Source organism: Ochotona curzoniae, unplaced genomic scaffold (assembly GCF_017591425.1).
Source record: "Ochotona curzoniae isolate NIBS_2020 unplaced genomic scaffold, NIBS_Ocur_1.0 contig_3432, whole genome shotgun sequence".
In the NCBI taxonomy this organism is placed as follows: domain Eukaryota; kingdom Metazoa; phylum Chordata; class Mammalia; order Lagomorpha; family Ochotonidae; genus Ochotona; species Ochotona curzoniae.
The window spans coordinates 22,171,764-22,186,546 of record NW_024465859.1 but is presented as its reverse complement, the minus strand read 5'-3'; the positions used below and the strand labels follow the sequence as shown (position 1 = coordinate 22,186,546).

At 46.1% G+C, this 14,783-nt stretch overlaps 1 protein-coding gene across 1 annotated transcript in view; it reads left to right on the top strand.

Annotated features, from left to right (window-relative positions):
* Positions 1 to 12,892, top strand: part of LRP4 (LDL receptor related protein 4) — a 38,837-nt gene extending 25,945 nt beyond the window's left edge. Inside the window, exons 31-37 of the mRNA XM_040980203.1 lie at positions 170 to 314; positions 548 to 661; positions 1,123 to 1,249; positions 5,372 to 5,439; positions 6,369 to 6,456; positions 8,059 to 8,200; positions 10,485 to 12,892. Of these exons, the coding sequence (XP_040836137.1) occupies positions 170 to 314; positions 548 to 661; positions 1,123 to 1,249; positions 5,372 to 5,439; positions 6,369 to 6,456; positions 8,059 to 8,200; positions 10,485 to 10,817 (1,017 nt within the window). The 3' untranslated portion in view covers positions 10,818 to 12,892. The remainder of the gene's footprint in view (positions 1 to 169; positions 315 to 547; positions 662 to 1,122; positions 1,250 to 5,371; positions 5,440 to 6,368; positions 6,457 to 8,058; positions 8,201 to 10,484) is intronic.
* The last annotated feature ends 1,891 nt before the right edge of the window (positions 12,893 to 14,783 follow it).

Below are 14,783 nucleotides of genomic sequence, written 5' to 3'. Positions count from 1 at the left end.
TGGGAAGACTTCTTGGACAAAGTCTTTGTCAGAGTCTACCCGAAAGTTGATATGGTGGATAAAAAAATCCAGGGGACATTTCAGCAAAGAATACAACACATGTTGCAGCTGTACTGGGATCTGGCTGCTGGATAATGCTTACTCTCTTTTGGATTTCTCGGCTGAGTAGCAGGACAGGTGGATCTACTGGACAGACTGGCAGACCAAGTCCATCCAGCGCGTTGACAAGTACTCCGGCCGCAGCAAGGAGACAGTGCTGGCCAATGTGGAAGGACTCATGGATATCATCGTAGTTTCCCCTCAGCGCCAGACGGGTGAGCTGCTGGGGACAGGGCCTGCTTCCCCAAGGACCTTAGTGACCAAGACAGGGCCACAGGAGAGCCATTTTGTTTACATGAAGCTCTTAAACCTGTTCACCTCTTTGGGATTATACCTGCCTGCTCCATGGCCCTTGGGAGTGCAGAAAGCCTTAGCCTTCTTCTTTTCTGAGATGTATTAAACTGGAAGACCAGACTCTGTCTCAGACATTCATCCACTTTGCCTCCAGGAACCAATGCCTGTGGGATGAACAATGGTGGCTGCACCCACCTTTGCTTTGCCAGAACCTCAGACTTCGTGTGTGCCTGTCCCGATGAGCCTGATGGCCGGCCCTGCTCCCTTGGTAAGCTGGGCTCACAGACTCCTGGGACATTGAAGCCCTGGGAAGGTTGGGTAGATGGGGATCAGGAGCCTCAACTTTGCCCGTACGGGCAGAGGCCCTTTCAGAGATCTGGAAGTGGACCAATAGGGAGGAATGTTTGGGCACTTCGGGATTGCTTACTTTTCTTTTTTCTGACTTCTGGCATTTACTAGAACAAAACTCAGGTCTCCTGATGCCCAGAGACCTGCCCAATGGCCCACACATTGATGCCTTTGTGACCTCTGTGTGCCAGCTAGCCAGTGCAGAGAGGTTCTTGTTAAATCCAGATCCTTTTCATGTACTATTCCAACAAGGGCCTCCATTGAGGGCACCTGGAATTAGGGCAGCCAAACTACTTCGTCGAGTTCTCTGAATGCTGCTCCTCAATCCTGTGTGGAGATTTGGGCCTGCACTAACCTATTGCAATCATCTTTTCTCTCCAGTTCCCAACCTGGTGCCTCCAGCCCCTCGAGCCAGTGAAAAGAGCCCAGTGCTACCCAACACAATGCCTCCCACCTTGCGTGCCACCACTTCCCGGACCCACACATCTCTGGAGGAGGCTGAGGGAAGGTGAGTAGCATCAGCACAGGGCCAGGTGACCCTTGGTTCACATCACCATCTCCCACCACTAGAAGACCACGGTCTTAGATTGATCATCCTGGCAGATGGTGGGGACAGCCCATCATTAGCCACCAGTACCTGCTGTGTAGGACAGGAGGTGACGTGTAAACTTGTAGCCTATTGTAAATGATTCTGGTTTTAGCTCTGAGGACAAGAAGCTTGTTGAACTCTCTATGACATTTGCCCTTGTGTCAGAGTGTTAGCATATGGTGTTGTACAACAGGGGTCACTTGGTTGTAGTTTTATAACTTAGAATAGAAAGGTGGCATTGTGGTGGGGGTGTGAGTTGAATATGATAGCTTTAGCTTATGATGACCCAAACTCATACCCGTGCATACATTTTACCATTATTAAGTAAGTGAGCATAACCACAAAAAAAATTCTCAAGTATCATACTTCATTAAATTAAATGTACTATTAATTATAAAATGCATCTTTTTTTGAGAGATTACACTGAAAACAAGACCAATAGTAATTCTGAAATACTGGTGATTGTTAAGTCACTTTTCTGTTTCAGAGATACTAGAATATAGGAAAAATACATATCACATATTTTAATGGATTAAATATAATTTGGAGATATTCTTATGACTTTGCTTTTCATTTTTAGTTAAAAAAAAAAAGCTATTGAACTGAAGGTGATGACATTGTGGCACAGTAGCTAAGTTACTGCTGTGATGCTAGCACCCTATGTTAGAGCACCAGTTCAAATCCCTGCTGTTCCACTTCCGAACTAACTTCCTACTAATGCACCTGGGAGAACAGTAGAAGAGCAGTAGTACTTGGGCCCCTGCCACCTTTGTAGGAGACACAGATGGAGCCCCAGGCTCCTCCTGGCTTTGACCTTTTGATTTGGCTTAGAACTGGTTGTTGAATATCCATCTGGGGAGTGATCCAGTGGAGGGACTCAATCTCTCCATTTTCTTTCTGCCTTTTTAAGTAAATAAATAGATATTTAAAAAATAAATAAACTGGAGGGACCAGGGCTGAGACATAGTAGTTAAAGCCACACCCACAGCAGCAGTATCCCATATGGGAGCCATTTCAAGTCCTGGCTGTTCCACTTCCAATCCGTCTCCCAGCTAATGTGCCTGTAAAAGCAGAAGAGGATGGCTTATGTGTTTGGACAGCTGTACTCAAATGGGAGACCTAGAAAATTCTCAGGGCTCCTGGTTTCAACCTAGTGCAAACCTGGTCACTGCAGCCATTTGGGGATTGAACCAGCAGAGGGAATCTCTATAATTCTTCCTTCCAAACACATTAAATCTTTATAAAGTCATTCTTTAAAATGTCTGCTCCCAGTGTGATTTTAAAACTAAGCAAAGTGCAGCTAACATTGTGATACAGGTTAATCTGCTGCCAACAGCACCAGCATGGGTCAAGTCCCAGCTGCTCTACTTCCAGTACAGCTTCCTGGTAGTATCCCCGGGAAAAGCAGCAAAGGATGGCCCAAGTGCTTGGATCCCTGCCAACCATTATGGAGAAGTTCCAGGCTCCTGCCTTCAGCTTGGCCCAGCTCTAGCCTTTTGGCCACTGAGAAATGAACACATGGATGGAAGGTCTTGGTTTCTGTCTCATCTTTGTTTCTCTCTTTTTTCTTTAACTCTGCCTTTTAAATAAATAAATCTTTACAAAAACACTGGGAATAGGAATGAATTTATGATCACTCATGTACTTATCTATAATTGTTGTTTATTTTATAAATTTTAAAAAATATTTATTTTTATTGGAAAGGCAGATTCACAGAGAGGGGAGAGAAAGAGAGAAAGAGATCTTCCATCTGCTGGTTCATTCTCCAAATGATCACAGTGAGCTGATCTGAATCTGGGAGCCAGGAGCTTCTTCCAAGTCTCCCATGTGGGTGCCCAAGGGCTTGAGTCATCCTCTACTGCTTTCCAGGCCATAAACAGGGAGTTGGATTGGAAGTAGAGCAGCCAGGACATGAACTGGTGCCCACATGGGATGCTGGCACTAGCATATGGAGGATAAGCCTATTGAGCCATAGCACTGGTCCCTAATTATTGCTTATTTTCAAATCTACCTTTCCAAAGATTTTTATAATTTTTTTACCACAGTTATCTATTTTTTAATATCAGATGTGGTTCAATTCTGAGAGCAGAAGCAGTAATCCTAAGAGCGAGCTCTGACTTCCATGCCCCTAGAGTTACAGTAGTTGCACATTGATGACATTCATGGGAGGTCGGTGCATTGGCTCAGCTGGCCAATACTCTACCTCCAAATGTCAGCATCCCATGGGCACTGGTTCATATCCCAGCTGCTCCCATCCAGCTCCCTGCTTATGGCCTGGGAAAGCAGTAGAGGATGGCCCAGGTCCTTTGGATATTGCACCAACATGAGAGACCTAGAAGAATTTCCTGGCTCCTGGCTTCAGTTTGGCTCAATTACAGCCACTGGAAAGGGAACCAGCAGATGGAAGATCTTTCTGTCTTTCATTCTCTTTATAAATCTGCCTTTGCAATAAAAACATTTTTTTAAAAGAAAAGAGAAATTCATGGACATGTATCCCATTCTCTTTCTAGAGGAGTTTGAAGGGGAAGCAAAGACCCAAGTATACACCTGAACCATTTTCACTAATTTTGAAGAACTGCCAATCGCTAATAATCTGATTTTAGGCTTACTTAGACAGCTTTTAGCTTGTCTTTGGCGCTTGTTTTTTACCTGTCAAAGCTGTGTTAGACAAGGCAAGGCATCTTGGTTTCCAATGCTTATGAGTAACTTTCCTCCAGCTTTTTTACGAGATTGCTTATTCATTAAGTGCCACAAAGGAGTTCCCTTCTGAGCATTTCGAGTGAGTCATCTGAGAAATCCCGCTGGAATCCTTGCATATTCCCTTGTGAAAGAATAAAGGCAAGAAAAACTTTTTCTCACGTTGGGACCTTGGAATAGTCTTTAGCCAATCAGATGTATTCTGCTTCCAACTCCTCCTGATATTTTATTTTATTTTATTTTATTTTAATATATTTTTTTTCTTTTTATTGGAAAGTCAGATATAAAGATAGGAAGAGAGACAGAGAGGAAGATCTTCCGTCTGTTGATTTACTCCCCAAGCGGCCGCAATGGCCAGAGCTGAGTTGATCCAAAGCTGGGAGCCTCCTCCAGGTCTCCACATGGGTGCAGGGTCCCAAGGCTTTGGGCTATCCTCAACTGGGAAGTGGGTCCTGCCGGGATTAGAACCGGTACCCATATGGGATCCTGGTGCATGCAAGGCAAGGACTTTAGCCACTAGGCCACCACACTGGGTCCAATATTTTATTTTACTTTATTATGATACAGTTCTATAGGCTCAGGATTTCCCCTATTGTTACAGTAGTATAGTCCTTCAGCAGCAGTCACAAGTCCATCGTTCTGCTCTGTAAGTATATCCTGAAATTGTAGGTATGGTCATACCCATTCTGAAATTTCAAGAAAGCCCATTATAGATGTCCTTAATATTCCTTCCACAGACTCCCAGCTCCTAACCAAACCTGCTTCTTATTTTTGTTAAGAGACCTTGTTATTTTGTTAAATGTTTTACTCGTAAGTCAGAGCAACAGGGAGAACAGAACAAGAGAAAAAGAGAAAGAGAAAGATCTCTCTGTTGGTCCACACAGTAAGTGCCCACAGGCAGCTACAGACTGGGCCAGGATCCCAGAACTCCATCCAGGTCTGCCATGCAGGCGGCAGGGACCTAAGCACTTGGGCCACCTTTTGCCTCCCAGGATGCACTAGCAGGAAGCCAGGTGAGAAGCAAAACAGCTGTATCACCCCAGCTCTCTGATAGGCGATGCAGACATCCCAAGCTGTAGCTGAGCCCATTGCACTTTGTAAAAGTTCTTGTTCAGTTAGACATGGGACAGAGGCCTGCAAACAGGGACCCACACTGATTTCTGTATCTCCAGTGCTACCCTCTGCGTGCTTCTGACAGCCGCCATCTGGTAGGTTCTTGTATCAATCAGAAGCCTCACTGAAAGACGTCTCTGTCCTTCCCTGACCTCCCCACCTCTCCAGAGGGAGGGCCAGAGCCTCACACAAGACAAGTGGCCTTGACTCTTGGTTTTCTGTGCTCCACAGATGCTCAGAAAGGGATGCCCAGCGGGGTCTCTGTGCACATTCCAATGAGGCTGTACCTGCTGTTCCAGGTAAGCCTCAAGTGCCCAACTGCTTTATGAAAAAAAAAAGAGCAAGCAACAATGTAAGCACTCTGGGTGTCCACTTGTGTCCTTCATGACCTTTGTGGGAACGCTTTGGCATCTTTTCTTACATTAAGTGCATAGACATGATTATAATGGCTGCCACCACATGTAGTGTGCTTGCCATACGCCCAGTATTCGATAAACCATGGAAGATGCCGTATGTGTGCGTATGCATACAACAATCCCCCCCTTATCCACTGGGGCTGTACTACAAGATTCCCCTCTCCCCCTCCTGGATACCTGAAATAATGGATAGTACCTAACCCTGTATTTAGTGTTTTCTTGCTATGCATACATAACTATGATTGTTTAATCTATTAATTAGGCATGGCAAATATTAACAGTAATTACTAATGATAAAACAGCAGTTATGGTAATAGAGGATAACAAAGTTCTGCAGGAGTGCTGTTGTTTCCGTAGTGTAGTGGTCATCACGCTCGCCTAACAAAGTTCTGCAGGGGTTTCCCTCTGAAAATATGTTTATTCCTCATTGCTCTATAGTAATATTTTCAGGCCACGTTTTGGCCTTGGGTAACTGAACCTGCATGTAATAGGTTACCACATATGTCTATGTGCACACACACTCTCATTCACTGTCTGCCAGCCTCATGAGCAATTTACTCCTTACATGTAACTGATAAGAAAATGGAGGCTTGGAAGTGAAGTCTCGCTTTAAGTTGCTTGGTGGGTAAGTGGTGAAAGGAAGGCTGGAGATCTGGAAGAGTGATGGCGTTTCCTCTCAGCCTCCTTGCCCCACTTCCTATGGCCTCTCCTCTCTACAGGACCTCCCTGGCTGGCCTCAGTGGTGTGAGACCCACCCAGTACCAAAGGAGGCCTGGAGTGGTGCCTGCCTAACCTCTCTCTGTTTTCCCTAGGAGAAGGGCTTCATGTCAGCTATGCCATCGGGGGACTGCTCAGTGTTCTGCTGATTTTGGTGGTGATTGCAGCGTTGATGCTGTACAGGTAATGACAGCCTTGTGCTGTGGAGGCCACATGCTCGTTGGTCCTCATCAGTATGCCTGGGACCTGCAGGAGCTCCGCAGCTCACGACACCAGCCTGTGAGCAGCCTTGTTTGAGGGCTGTGTCCCTGGTTGGAGCAGCAAAAGAATGCAAACTCGAATGCTTCTCTTCCCTAGTCACAGCCTCTGTGGTTTCCTCATTCAAGGACCACAGCAACCCTTGGGATTTTCTCTATAGACTAGGAGGCTGAGGACACAGAGGATGTCACCCAAGGGCACACAGGAAGAAGCACAGTTGGGACAAACTCTAGCATCTCTGCTTTCTCTCCTGCCCCACACTACCACCAGCCACTGACTCTGGAGATGATTTCCCCTTCACCAAATGCAGCCCATTACTACAAACTTGATTTATGTGTTGGTGCTTGGAATCAGTCAGCCTAGCAAGATACAGTTGTTCTTTTCAACTTAACATCTTCTTAGTCCTCTCTTGACATTTTCCCCTAAATGCTCCAAACACAGCTCATAGCAAAAATGTTGATTAACAATGCCGCTCATCATTAATAAAATCATCATCATAATAGTAACAAGTACGACAGAATGGATATCAGTGTCATGACAAGGTTATCATGTGGACATTGTTGTTCTGCCCCTGACAGATGAGGTGCTGAGACTCAGAAAGTTCAGATTCTGTCTACAAAGGTCTGAAGCAACAGAGGGAGGTATTATAACAGAACTAACTTGAACCTTAAAGCATAGTGTGTCTGTTGTCATCACAAATTACCTTGACTTAAATGACACCTACTCTTATTACTCAGTTTCTGTGAGTCCGAAACATAGATGCAGCTCAGCTGAATCCTTATGCCTCAAGTTCTCTCACAATTTCAAAGCTTGACTTGGGGAGGGATTCCTAGCACATTCACTAGTGTTGGCAGGATTTGTGGTACAGAAATGCCCCCCATCTACCATCAGTTCCTTGTCTTGTGGGCTATTCCATTGGGTGGGTTACACCAAGGCAGCTTGCCTTTGGCACAGAGGTTAAGACACTCTTTGGGACATCCACAAACCATATCGGAGTACTCAGCTCAAGTCCCAGCCCTGCTTCCACTCCAGCTTCCTGCTCATGCGTGTCCTGAAGGCCGCAGGTGATGGCTCAAGTACTTGGGTCCATGGTCCCAACATGGAGACATAGGTTGGGAATGGGCTCCCAGCTTCAGCCTGATCTCACCCTGATTGTATTGGACATTTGGAGAGCGAAGCAGAGGATGAAAAACCTGTCTCTCAGTCTGTCTCTTTTTCTCTCTCTCTGCCTTTTGAATAAAATGAAAAAAAAAAAAGAAAACCATAATAAGCATTTGAATAAAGAGGAAATGAGGCACCCCAAGACAGAAGCCAGCTTCTGTGTAAATTCTGTGTAAGCTTCTGTGCCACCCTCTCTATGCACTCTTTCATTAGAAGCAAGTCACCAGGTACAGCCCGCACTTAAGGGGAGAGGATTCAGAAGGGGGGAAAAGGAGGAGCCAAGGATAATGGGGACCAATGTTATAACCCCCCAAGGAGTTATCCCTTTAAAGACTGAAACTCATTCTCATCACTTTCCTTCTCAAGACACAAAAAATCCAAGTTCACTGATCCCGCGATGGGGAACCTGACCTACAGCAACCCCTCCTACCGAACTTCTACTCAGGAAGTGAAAATTGAAGCAATCCCAAAGCCGGCCATGTACAATCAACTGTGCTATAAGAAAGAGGTAAACTTTGAACTGCATGTTCAAGGGTTTAGTGAGGGGTGGGCAGAGGGGAAGGATCATGCTTAAGTTGCCTAAGGAGTGGTCTCATTCACCACCTTGTTAGTTACAGGGAACACATGAACTGATTGTGGAGAAATAGAGTGTATTTGAGGGGCTCCAGGGAGGGGGAGGTTAGAAAGCAAATGAGTGTGCATCTCCTTGCCAAAAGATGTTTTTCTAGGTTCCTGGGTTCTTTCCCTTCTGGAGTTGAAAACCTTAGGGGTCCTGGGCACTCCTTTTTCTAACCTCTGAGCCAAACTGGTAGCAGCCATGTCTAGGAATGGGTTGCTTTTTGCTGTCCCTCCTCTTAGCGCAGACCTAAACGATTTCTCAAAAATTATGAAAGTTTATATACTCTTTAAAAAACAAGAAAACAAACTCTTTTGTCACTTCAGTAGAAAATTATTTGCTGAATATTTAGGCATGACGTATAGTCCCATTTCCTACGAGGGACCTGTACCCTTGGGTTTCAGATTTTCTTGTGTGATGAAAAGCTTGGAATTATTTTAAAACCTTGAAAATTTTGGAAATTATTCCTTCTGAAGACCCTGGAGTTGGCCTACTTCTTTGGCTTGTCTAGCGTGATCAGAACCTGGCTTCATACCTGCAGAGTTCTCCTGCATAATGAGTACACTTTATATAATAAGTATGTCCTTTCTGGATCTGTGAATTGCCTTGTTAAAAAAAATTACCAAATTAAAAAGCTTCCACTACAGTCACAGAACCTGCTGGGATTGCTGAAATTTCTAGGAATGGTAGCCCCTCCCCACCCCCCGCCTCAATTGATATCTTCCAGAGGAAGGACCTGAGGATTCTGGGATTCCCCAAGTGTCTGCAACCCCAGACAAGAACTCCAGTGAGGGCCATAGATGAGAAATGAAAATTGTGTGACCTCTTTCCCCTGTTGTCTGCTTCTTCCTCAGCAGCTCCTTCACCCCTCTGATAGCCTCTCACCCTTTCTCTTCTGATTTCCTCTTGATTTCAGGTACCTGTTACTATGTGTTTGTAGAAGAAGTGGTGTCCCCCAAATTGCTAGTGTTAAATCTACCCCCAACCCCACCGCCTCCCCCTGACTTACCTGTGTGTCTCTGATGCATGGCCTGCATCTTATTTGATGCTAATCTCCACCTGGAGGATGCACTGGGTGTGGATGGGTGTCTGTGTGTGCTTGTGTGCTGTGTGTTTCTGCACGATCATGCAAAATGTCCCTTTCCAAGGACAGGGACCACATTGTATATTGTGTCATCAGCAAAGTACACTGTGCTGCTTCATGCTGAGGCTCAACCAGAAGCTATGAATAGGAATTGTTAGTAACATGGAGCATCTCTCAGCAATAATATTGCAGGCCTCTCGGCAGGAATGCAATCCCAGGGACAGAGCCCAAGCCAGGACCCGTTCTTCTCTGAAAGTGGTGACATATTGGTTGAAATCCTCCCCTCTTAAAGTAGGAGGGAGGCCGCTCTTTGAGGGATCCATAAAGGGGAGGCCTAAGCAGGGCTCCAGGCTGTGCTCAGAACGGTCCCACATTGTTCAGTCGTGGGAGCGGGGTTGAAAGAACCGCCCTGGAAAGGTCACTGATTTTAGATACCCACTAGATTGACATTTAGAACCCAACTGGGAGGCTTTTTCTACAGCCCTTCTGTGATAGCTGCTGAATTTTCTCCTTAACAAAATTGGAAAAAGTTAGGAACAAACTAGCACAGAGTGGTTTAATATCCCAAACAAATGCACATTTAATTGCTTTTGCGACTTGCTTCTGATTAATTTTGTCGACATGGAATCCCACTAGTGAATTCCAATAACAGCGTAACAGCAGCTAACAAATTTTAGTGGATCTTAAGCCAGGTACCCTAACAATTGCATTCATTATCACCGTGTTAAACCCTTACAGTAGTTGATTGGGAGGTGTGGAAACTGTGATTCTCTCCACCATGCAGATGGGGAGACAGTTTTAAAGACATTAAATTTACCCAAGTTGACATAGCCGGTGTGTGGCTGATGCAGGACCGAAAGCCATGGCTCTCACTCCCTGTATAGCCATAGGCAGTAACCAGCCAAGCTGCTTCACTCCTTTTAAGACTAGACTTCATATTTGAGATTTTTTCTGGCCAAATTTCCCCCATTTATCTGAGGGATCTTTGAACTATTCACTCTCTAACCTCACCTGCTTCCTTCTGTTTAGTTCACATGAGATTCTTTGCAGAAAGCCAACTGACTGACCATGTCTCCCCACTCTCCACTCTAGGGAGGGCCCGACCATAGCTACACCAAGGAGAAGATCAAGATCGTAGAGGGCATCTGTCTCCTGGCTGGGGACGATGCTGAGTGGGATGACCTCAAGCAGCTGCGCAGCTCCCGGGGGGGCCTGCTCCGGGACCACGTGTGCATGAAGACAGACACAGTGTCCATCCAGGCCAGCTCCGGCTCTCTGGATGACACGGAGACGGAGCAATTGTTGCAGGGAGAGCAGTCGGAGTGCAGCAGTGTCCATACTGCAGCCACTCCGGAAAGACGGGGCTCTCTGCCGGACACGGGCTGGAAACATGAACGCAAGCTCTCGTCCGAGAGCCAGGTCTAAGTGCCCATGCGCTCCCCCTGCCTGCCTGTCCCTTCTCCTGTATGAACTTGCAGTCCTTGTGTTCACTTGTACAGCAGGCTCCCCTTCCCGTATGTGCCTCCTCTTCCCACCCCGGAAATGCTCTCAACTTTTCCCCAGGGAGCTGTTCACCACCTGAGTCCATCACCATCTGGGCACAAGAAAAGATGGTGCATCTTGAGATGTAGACCTGGATTTTGCCATGAGCCTCACCTCTTTGCACTCTGCTCTTGGCTCCCTGAAACTGGGCTCAGGAACGATTCCTCGTCAGTGTTGACTCCTATCTCCCCTCTTGCCCTGGTGCCCCTTGCCTGGCCGCAGCCCTGGTGCAGCTGATGATGTAAGACTGCACCCTCCCCCCATTGAAGCTGGCATGTCAGCTTCTCCCCGAGAACATGCCCACAGGGAGCTGAGATGGGGTTAAGGGTAAAGACGGGGATGAAGGATAGAGGCTGAAAGTAAAAGGAAGAGCCAGCCCAACTGGTTTGGACACCTGGGAAACCAGCAGTCTTAAGTGTGTTGGTGATAGGAGAAAGCTTTTGAGGGTAGTTGGACCTGGGTGTCCTGTCCATGGCTGGCATGGATACTATTCTTGCCCTAACAGTCTGCTACTTCATCAACTGTTGAGTTGTGAGTGTGAGATGTAGGATCTTCCTTAGAAGGCTGGCGGTCCCCCAATACGCAGCCATTGGCCAATAGGAAGTTCCTCCTGGTGCCACCTCTGGCCAGGATCCTCCAAGTCATCAGGTTGTGATCCAGTGGCTTGGGCCCATGTTGGGCACTGGGGTCCAAGTTTCTGCTGTCTAACCAGTTCTGCCTTGGTCATACTGCATCCCACTTGAACTTCAATCTCCTGCTAATCTCATTGCCATTCGCTTGGGTTCTGAGAACAGACCCTGAGACAATCTTCCAGAAAAAAGACAGAGGTGTTCCTCAGTGATCAGGAAGAGCGATTGGCTTCAAGACCTGGAGCATCCCGGTCTAAGGAGAAATAGTCATGAAGTTAAACCTCCTCTCCTTGTTCGGTGCCCAGGGGTGTAAGATAGTGGTCAGAGAGCTCCTGGCTCTGGGGTCAAGTTCCCATTCCAGCTGTCTTCTTGGCTAAGAGACTGACCTCCCATGCTAAGAAGCCATCACCTGGCTCGTGTTCATCCACACCAAGGCCATGAAACAGGGGAGCTGAGATGGTTTTTTTCTCCCCTAAAACTTCTCCCTAGCCTTTTTTTTTTTTCTCAATGGAAGGTGAGAGATAGGGGGCTAATTATCTTTTTTCTGACCTAGCCTTGTGGTACCAGCAATATCCAAAGTCTCTTGATGTGAAGGGCTAAAATGAAGATGCAAATGGGTAGGTAAGGAGTTTTTCAAAGGTTAACGAGAAGCACCTTTTCCAACAGGGTGGACCCAGACCTCTGCTCTCCAGAAACTAGTTCTAATGAGTAGGGGAGGGAGACAGGGGCTGGGAACGAAACAGAACGCTCCTAGGGCAAGTTTTCCTAAGCTGAAGCATCTCTGGTGGTTACTGGTGTTGAGAAATCAAATGCCAATCCTGTGAGTGAAAAGGGACAGGAGTCCATGATTGGTAGTCAATTATAAGATGGCTAAAAAGAGATGCCAAGCCATTAGCCCTGCTAAATAGCAAGTGCCAGCTTGGGGCTTATAGCTAGAGCTGACAGCTTAGGCCAAGAAGACTTCTCCAACGTACAAAGTGGGGAACATAAGGTGGCCACTTCTGAGAGGAAAGGGAGGCATTTCACACTTACTGAGGCAAAGAAGGGGCAGTTTGAGTCCTCTGAGTCACCGCTGGGAAGGAGGAGAAGGTAGGAAAGTGAAATTTTCTTGTTGAGAGACCAGGGGAAGGCTCTTATTGCACCTGGGCTGTTGAGAATGTAGAAAGGACATAATTGAGGAGATATCTATTTGAGCACTGATTTACTCTGTAAAAAGCAAAATCTCTCTGTCCTAAACTAATGGAAGTGATTCCTCTGTGCTCATGTGTAATGGTTTTAACGTTACTCACTGTGGAGAGATTGGACTTTCTGGAGTTATTTAACCACTATGTTCAGTATTTTAGGACTTTATGATAATTTAATATAAATTTAGCTTTTCTTAATCACCTTGCCTGGCTTGGAGTCATCACTCATCCTGCACCTGCTGTCTGGGCAGACCCATGTTGTGTGAAACCTGCTTGCAGCCACCAGCTCTGAATCCTTGGGGATGTGGGAAGATGGCGGAGCCATAAATCATGTGAGGTTCCTGCTGGCGTTGCAGCTCATCTCAAGAGGAACAACTCAAGACCGGAGTCCCTTGCCTTGCAGGAGGCTTGATGTTTGTCATCTGCAGTCCTGACTCTGCTTGGCGGTGTCTGCTTGAGGTCCTGTCAACACGGGATGGGGAAAGGGTCATCTTGTCCAGACCCCAGAAGGAAATGTGGTGGCACTTACTGTATCATCTTCTGCATCATGTTCTGCACTGCTGAGGACTTCGGTGGCATAAAAATTGACTAGGCCTTGCAGAGATGATCACTGGCAAAAGTGTCCGATACAGAAAGAAAGTGCTGAGTTGGCAACATGGAGGGAGAATGCCATTCATCTGTCAGTAGCACTATTTGCCCTTTGTCAACTTTTGTAGTTATTCTGAGAATGGATCACGTAATCATTGTCTTCTCATAGCTCATCCACGACATCTCTAGACAGGAGTTCAGGGACCCCTTCTTGGGATTATGGATGCGATATCCCTCAGTGACAACTGAGAATGAAGCCAGCTTCACTACCGGGTACATAACCTGATGTCAAGTCTCAATAGTTGATTTTCTAAATCATCACCACTAACAGAGCAATACTCCTATTTATCCATCTCTGACTATGGGCCAGGCACTGCCCCTGCCTAAATAGGAAAGACAGAGTCTTAACAGACCGAGTGTCTAAGTGTCTAACTACATCACTTCACTACCATCCCTCTACCAAAAACAAAACCAAACCTGATGCCTCTTGATTTGAGTGATTAAAATATGTGACTATAAACCTCAATGTATAATTTTCCCACACTTAGTAAAAGGGTGGGTGTACTAGGACAAAAGCAATTGGAACAGTTCAAGGAAAACCATCCCTTTGCCTCTGCTATTCACTTTTGGGGAAACACCTCCCACTTGACTAAAAAAGCAGCATCTTGGATATGAAAAAGGGTTAATAAATTCCTGTCTGGTTTTCTGGATATAAAACCTGACTCTGATAAGTATAGGCACAAGGTGGGTCGATGTGTAACAAACTTTACATATTTTCAAGCTAATGGCACTCAGAACAGCCACTGTCCCTTCTGTTAGAACGTACAAAGAAACTGAAGCCTAAGACGACCAAATCTTTGGCATCCCCCCAAGACATGAAGCTTTCACCAAAACTAGGTCTGAAGAACACATATGAAGTGATACATAGAAACTTAGAGAAAACATCTATAAGAGTTGAAAATGCTCTGGGCTGTCCTCTACTGGCTTCCCAGCCACAAGCACGGAGTTGGAAGGGAATTGGAGAAGTTGAGACATGACCTGGTGCCCATATGGGATCCTGGCGCATGCAAGGCGAGGACTTTAGCCACTAGGCTATTGTGCCGGATCCTAGGGATGTATTAGGCAATGTTCGTTTTGAAATATTCTCCCATTTACCTACTTATTCTTTTTCTCCAAATCATTTTCACATTAACCTGGTGACAGAAGCTAGCAGAGCTTAGGATAGGGAACAGATATTTCCAGTCAAGTCTCCAGCTCACAAATATGGACTGCTTGGCATGGCATTAAGGCAGATCAAGGGGTAGGTGTTGCTGTGTTGTAGGTTTTACCTTTGCCTGGGGCACCTGCATCCTGTGTTAGAGTCCTGGTTCAAAATCCCAGGCACTCTGGTTCTGATCCAGATTCCTGCTGATGTATCCTGGGAAGCAGTGGCTATAGGCACAAGTTTT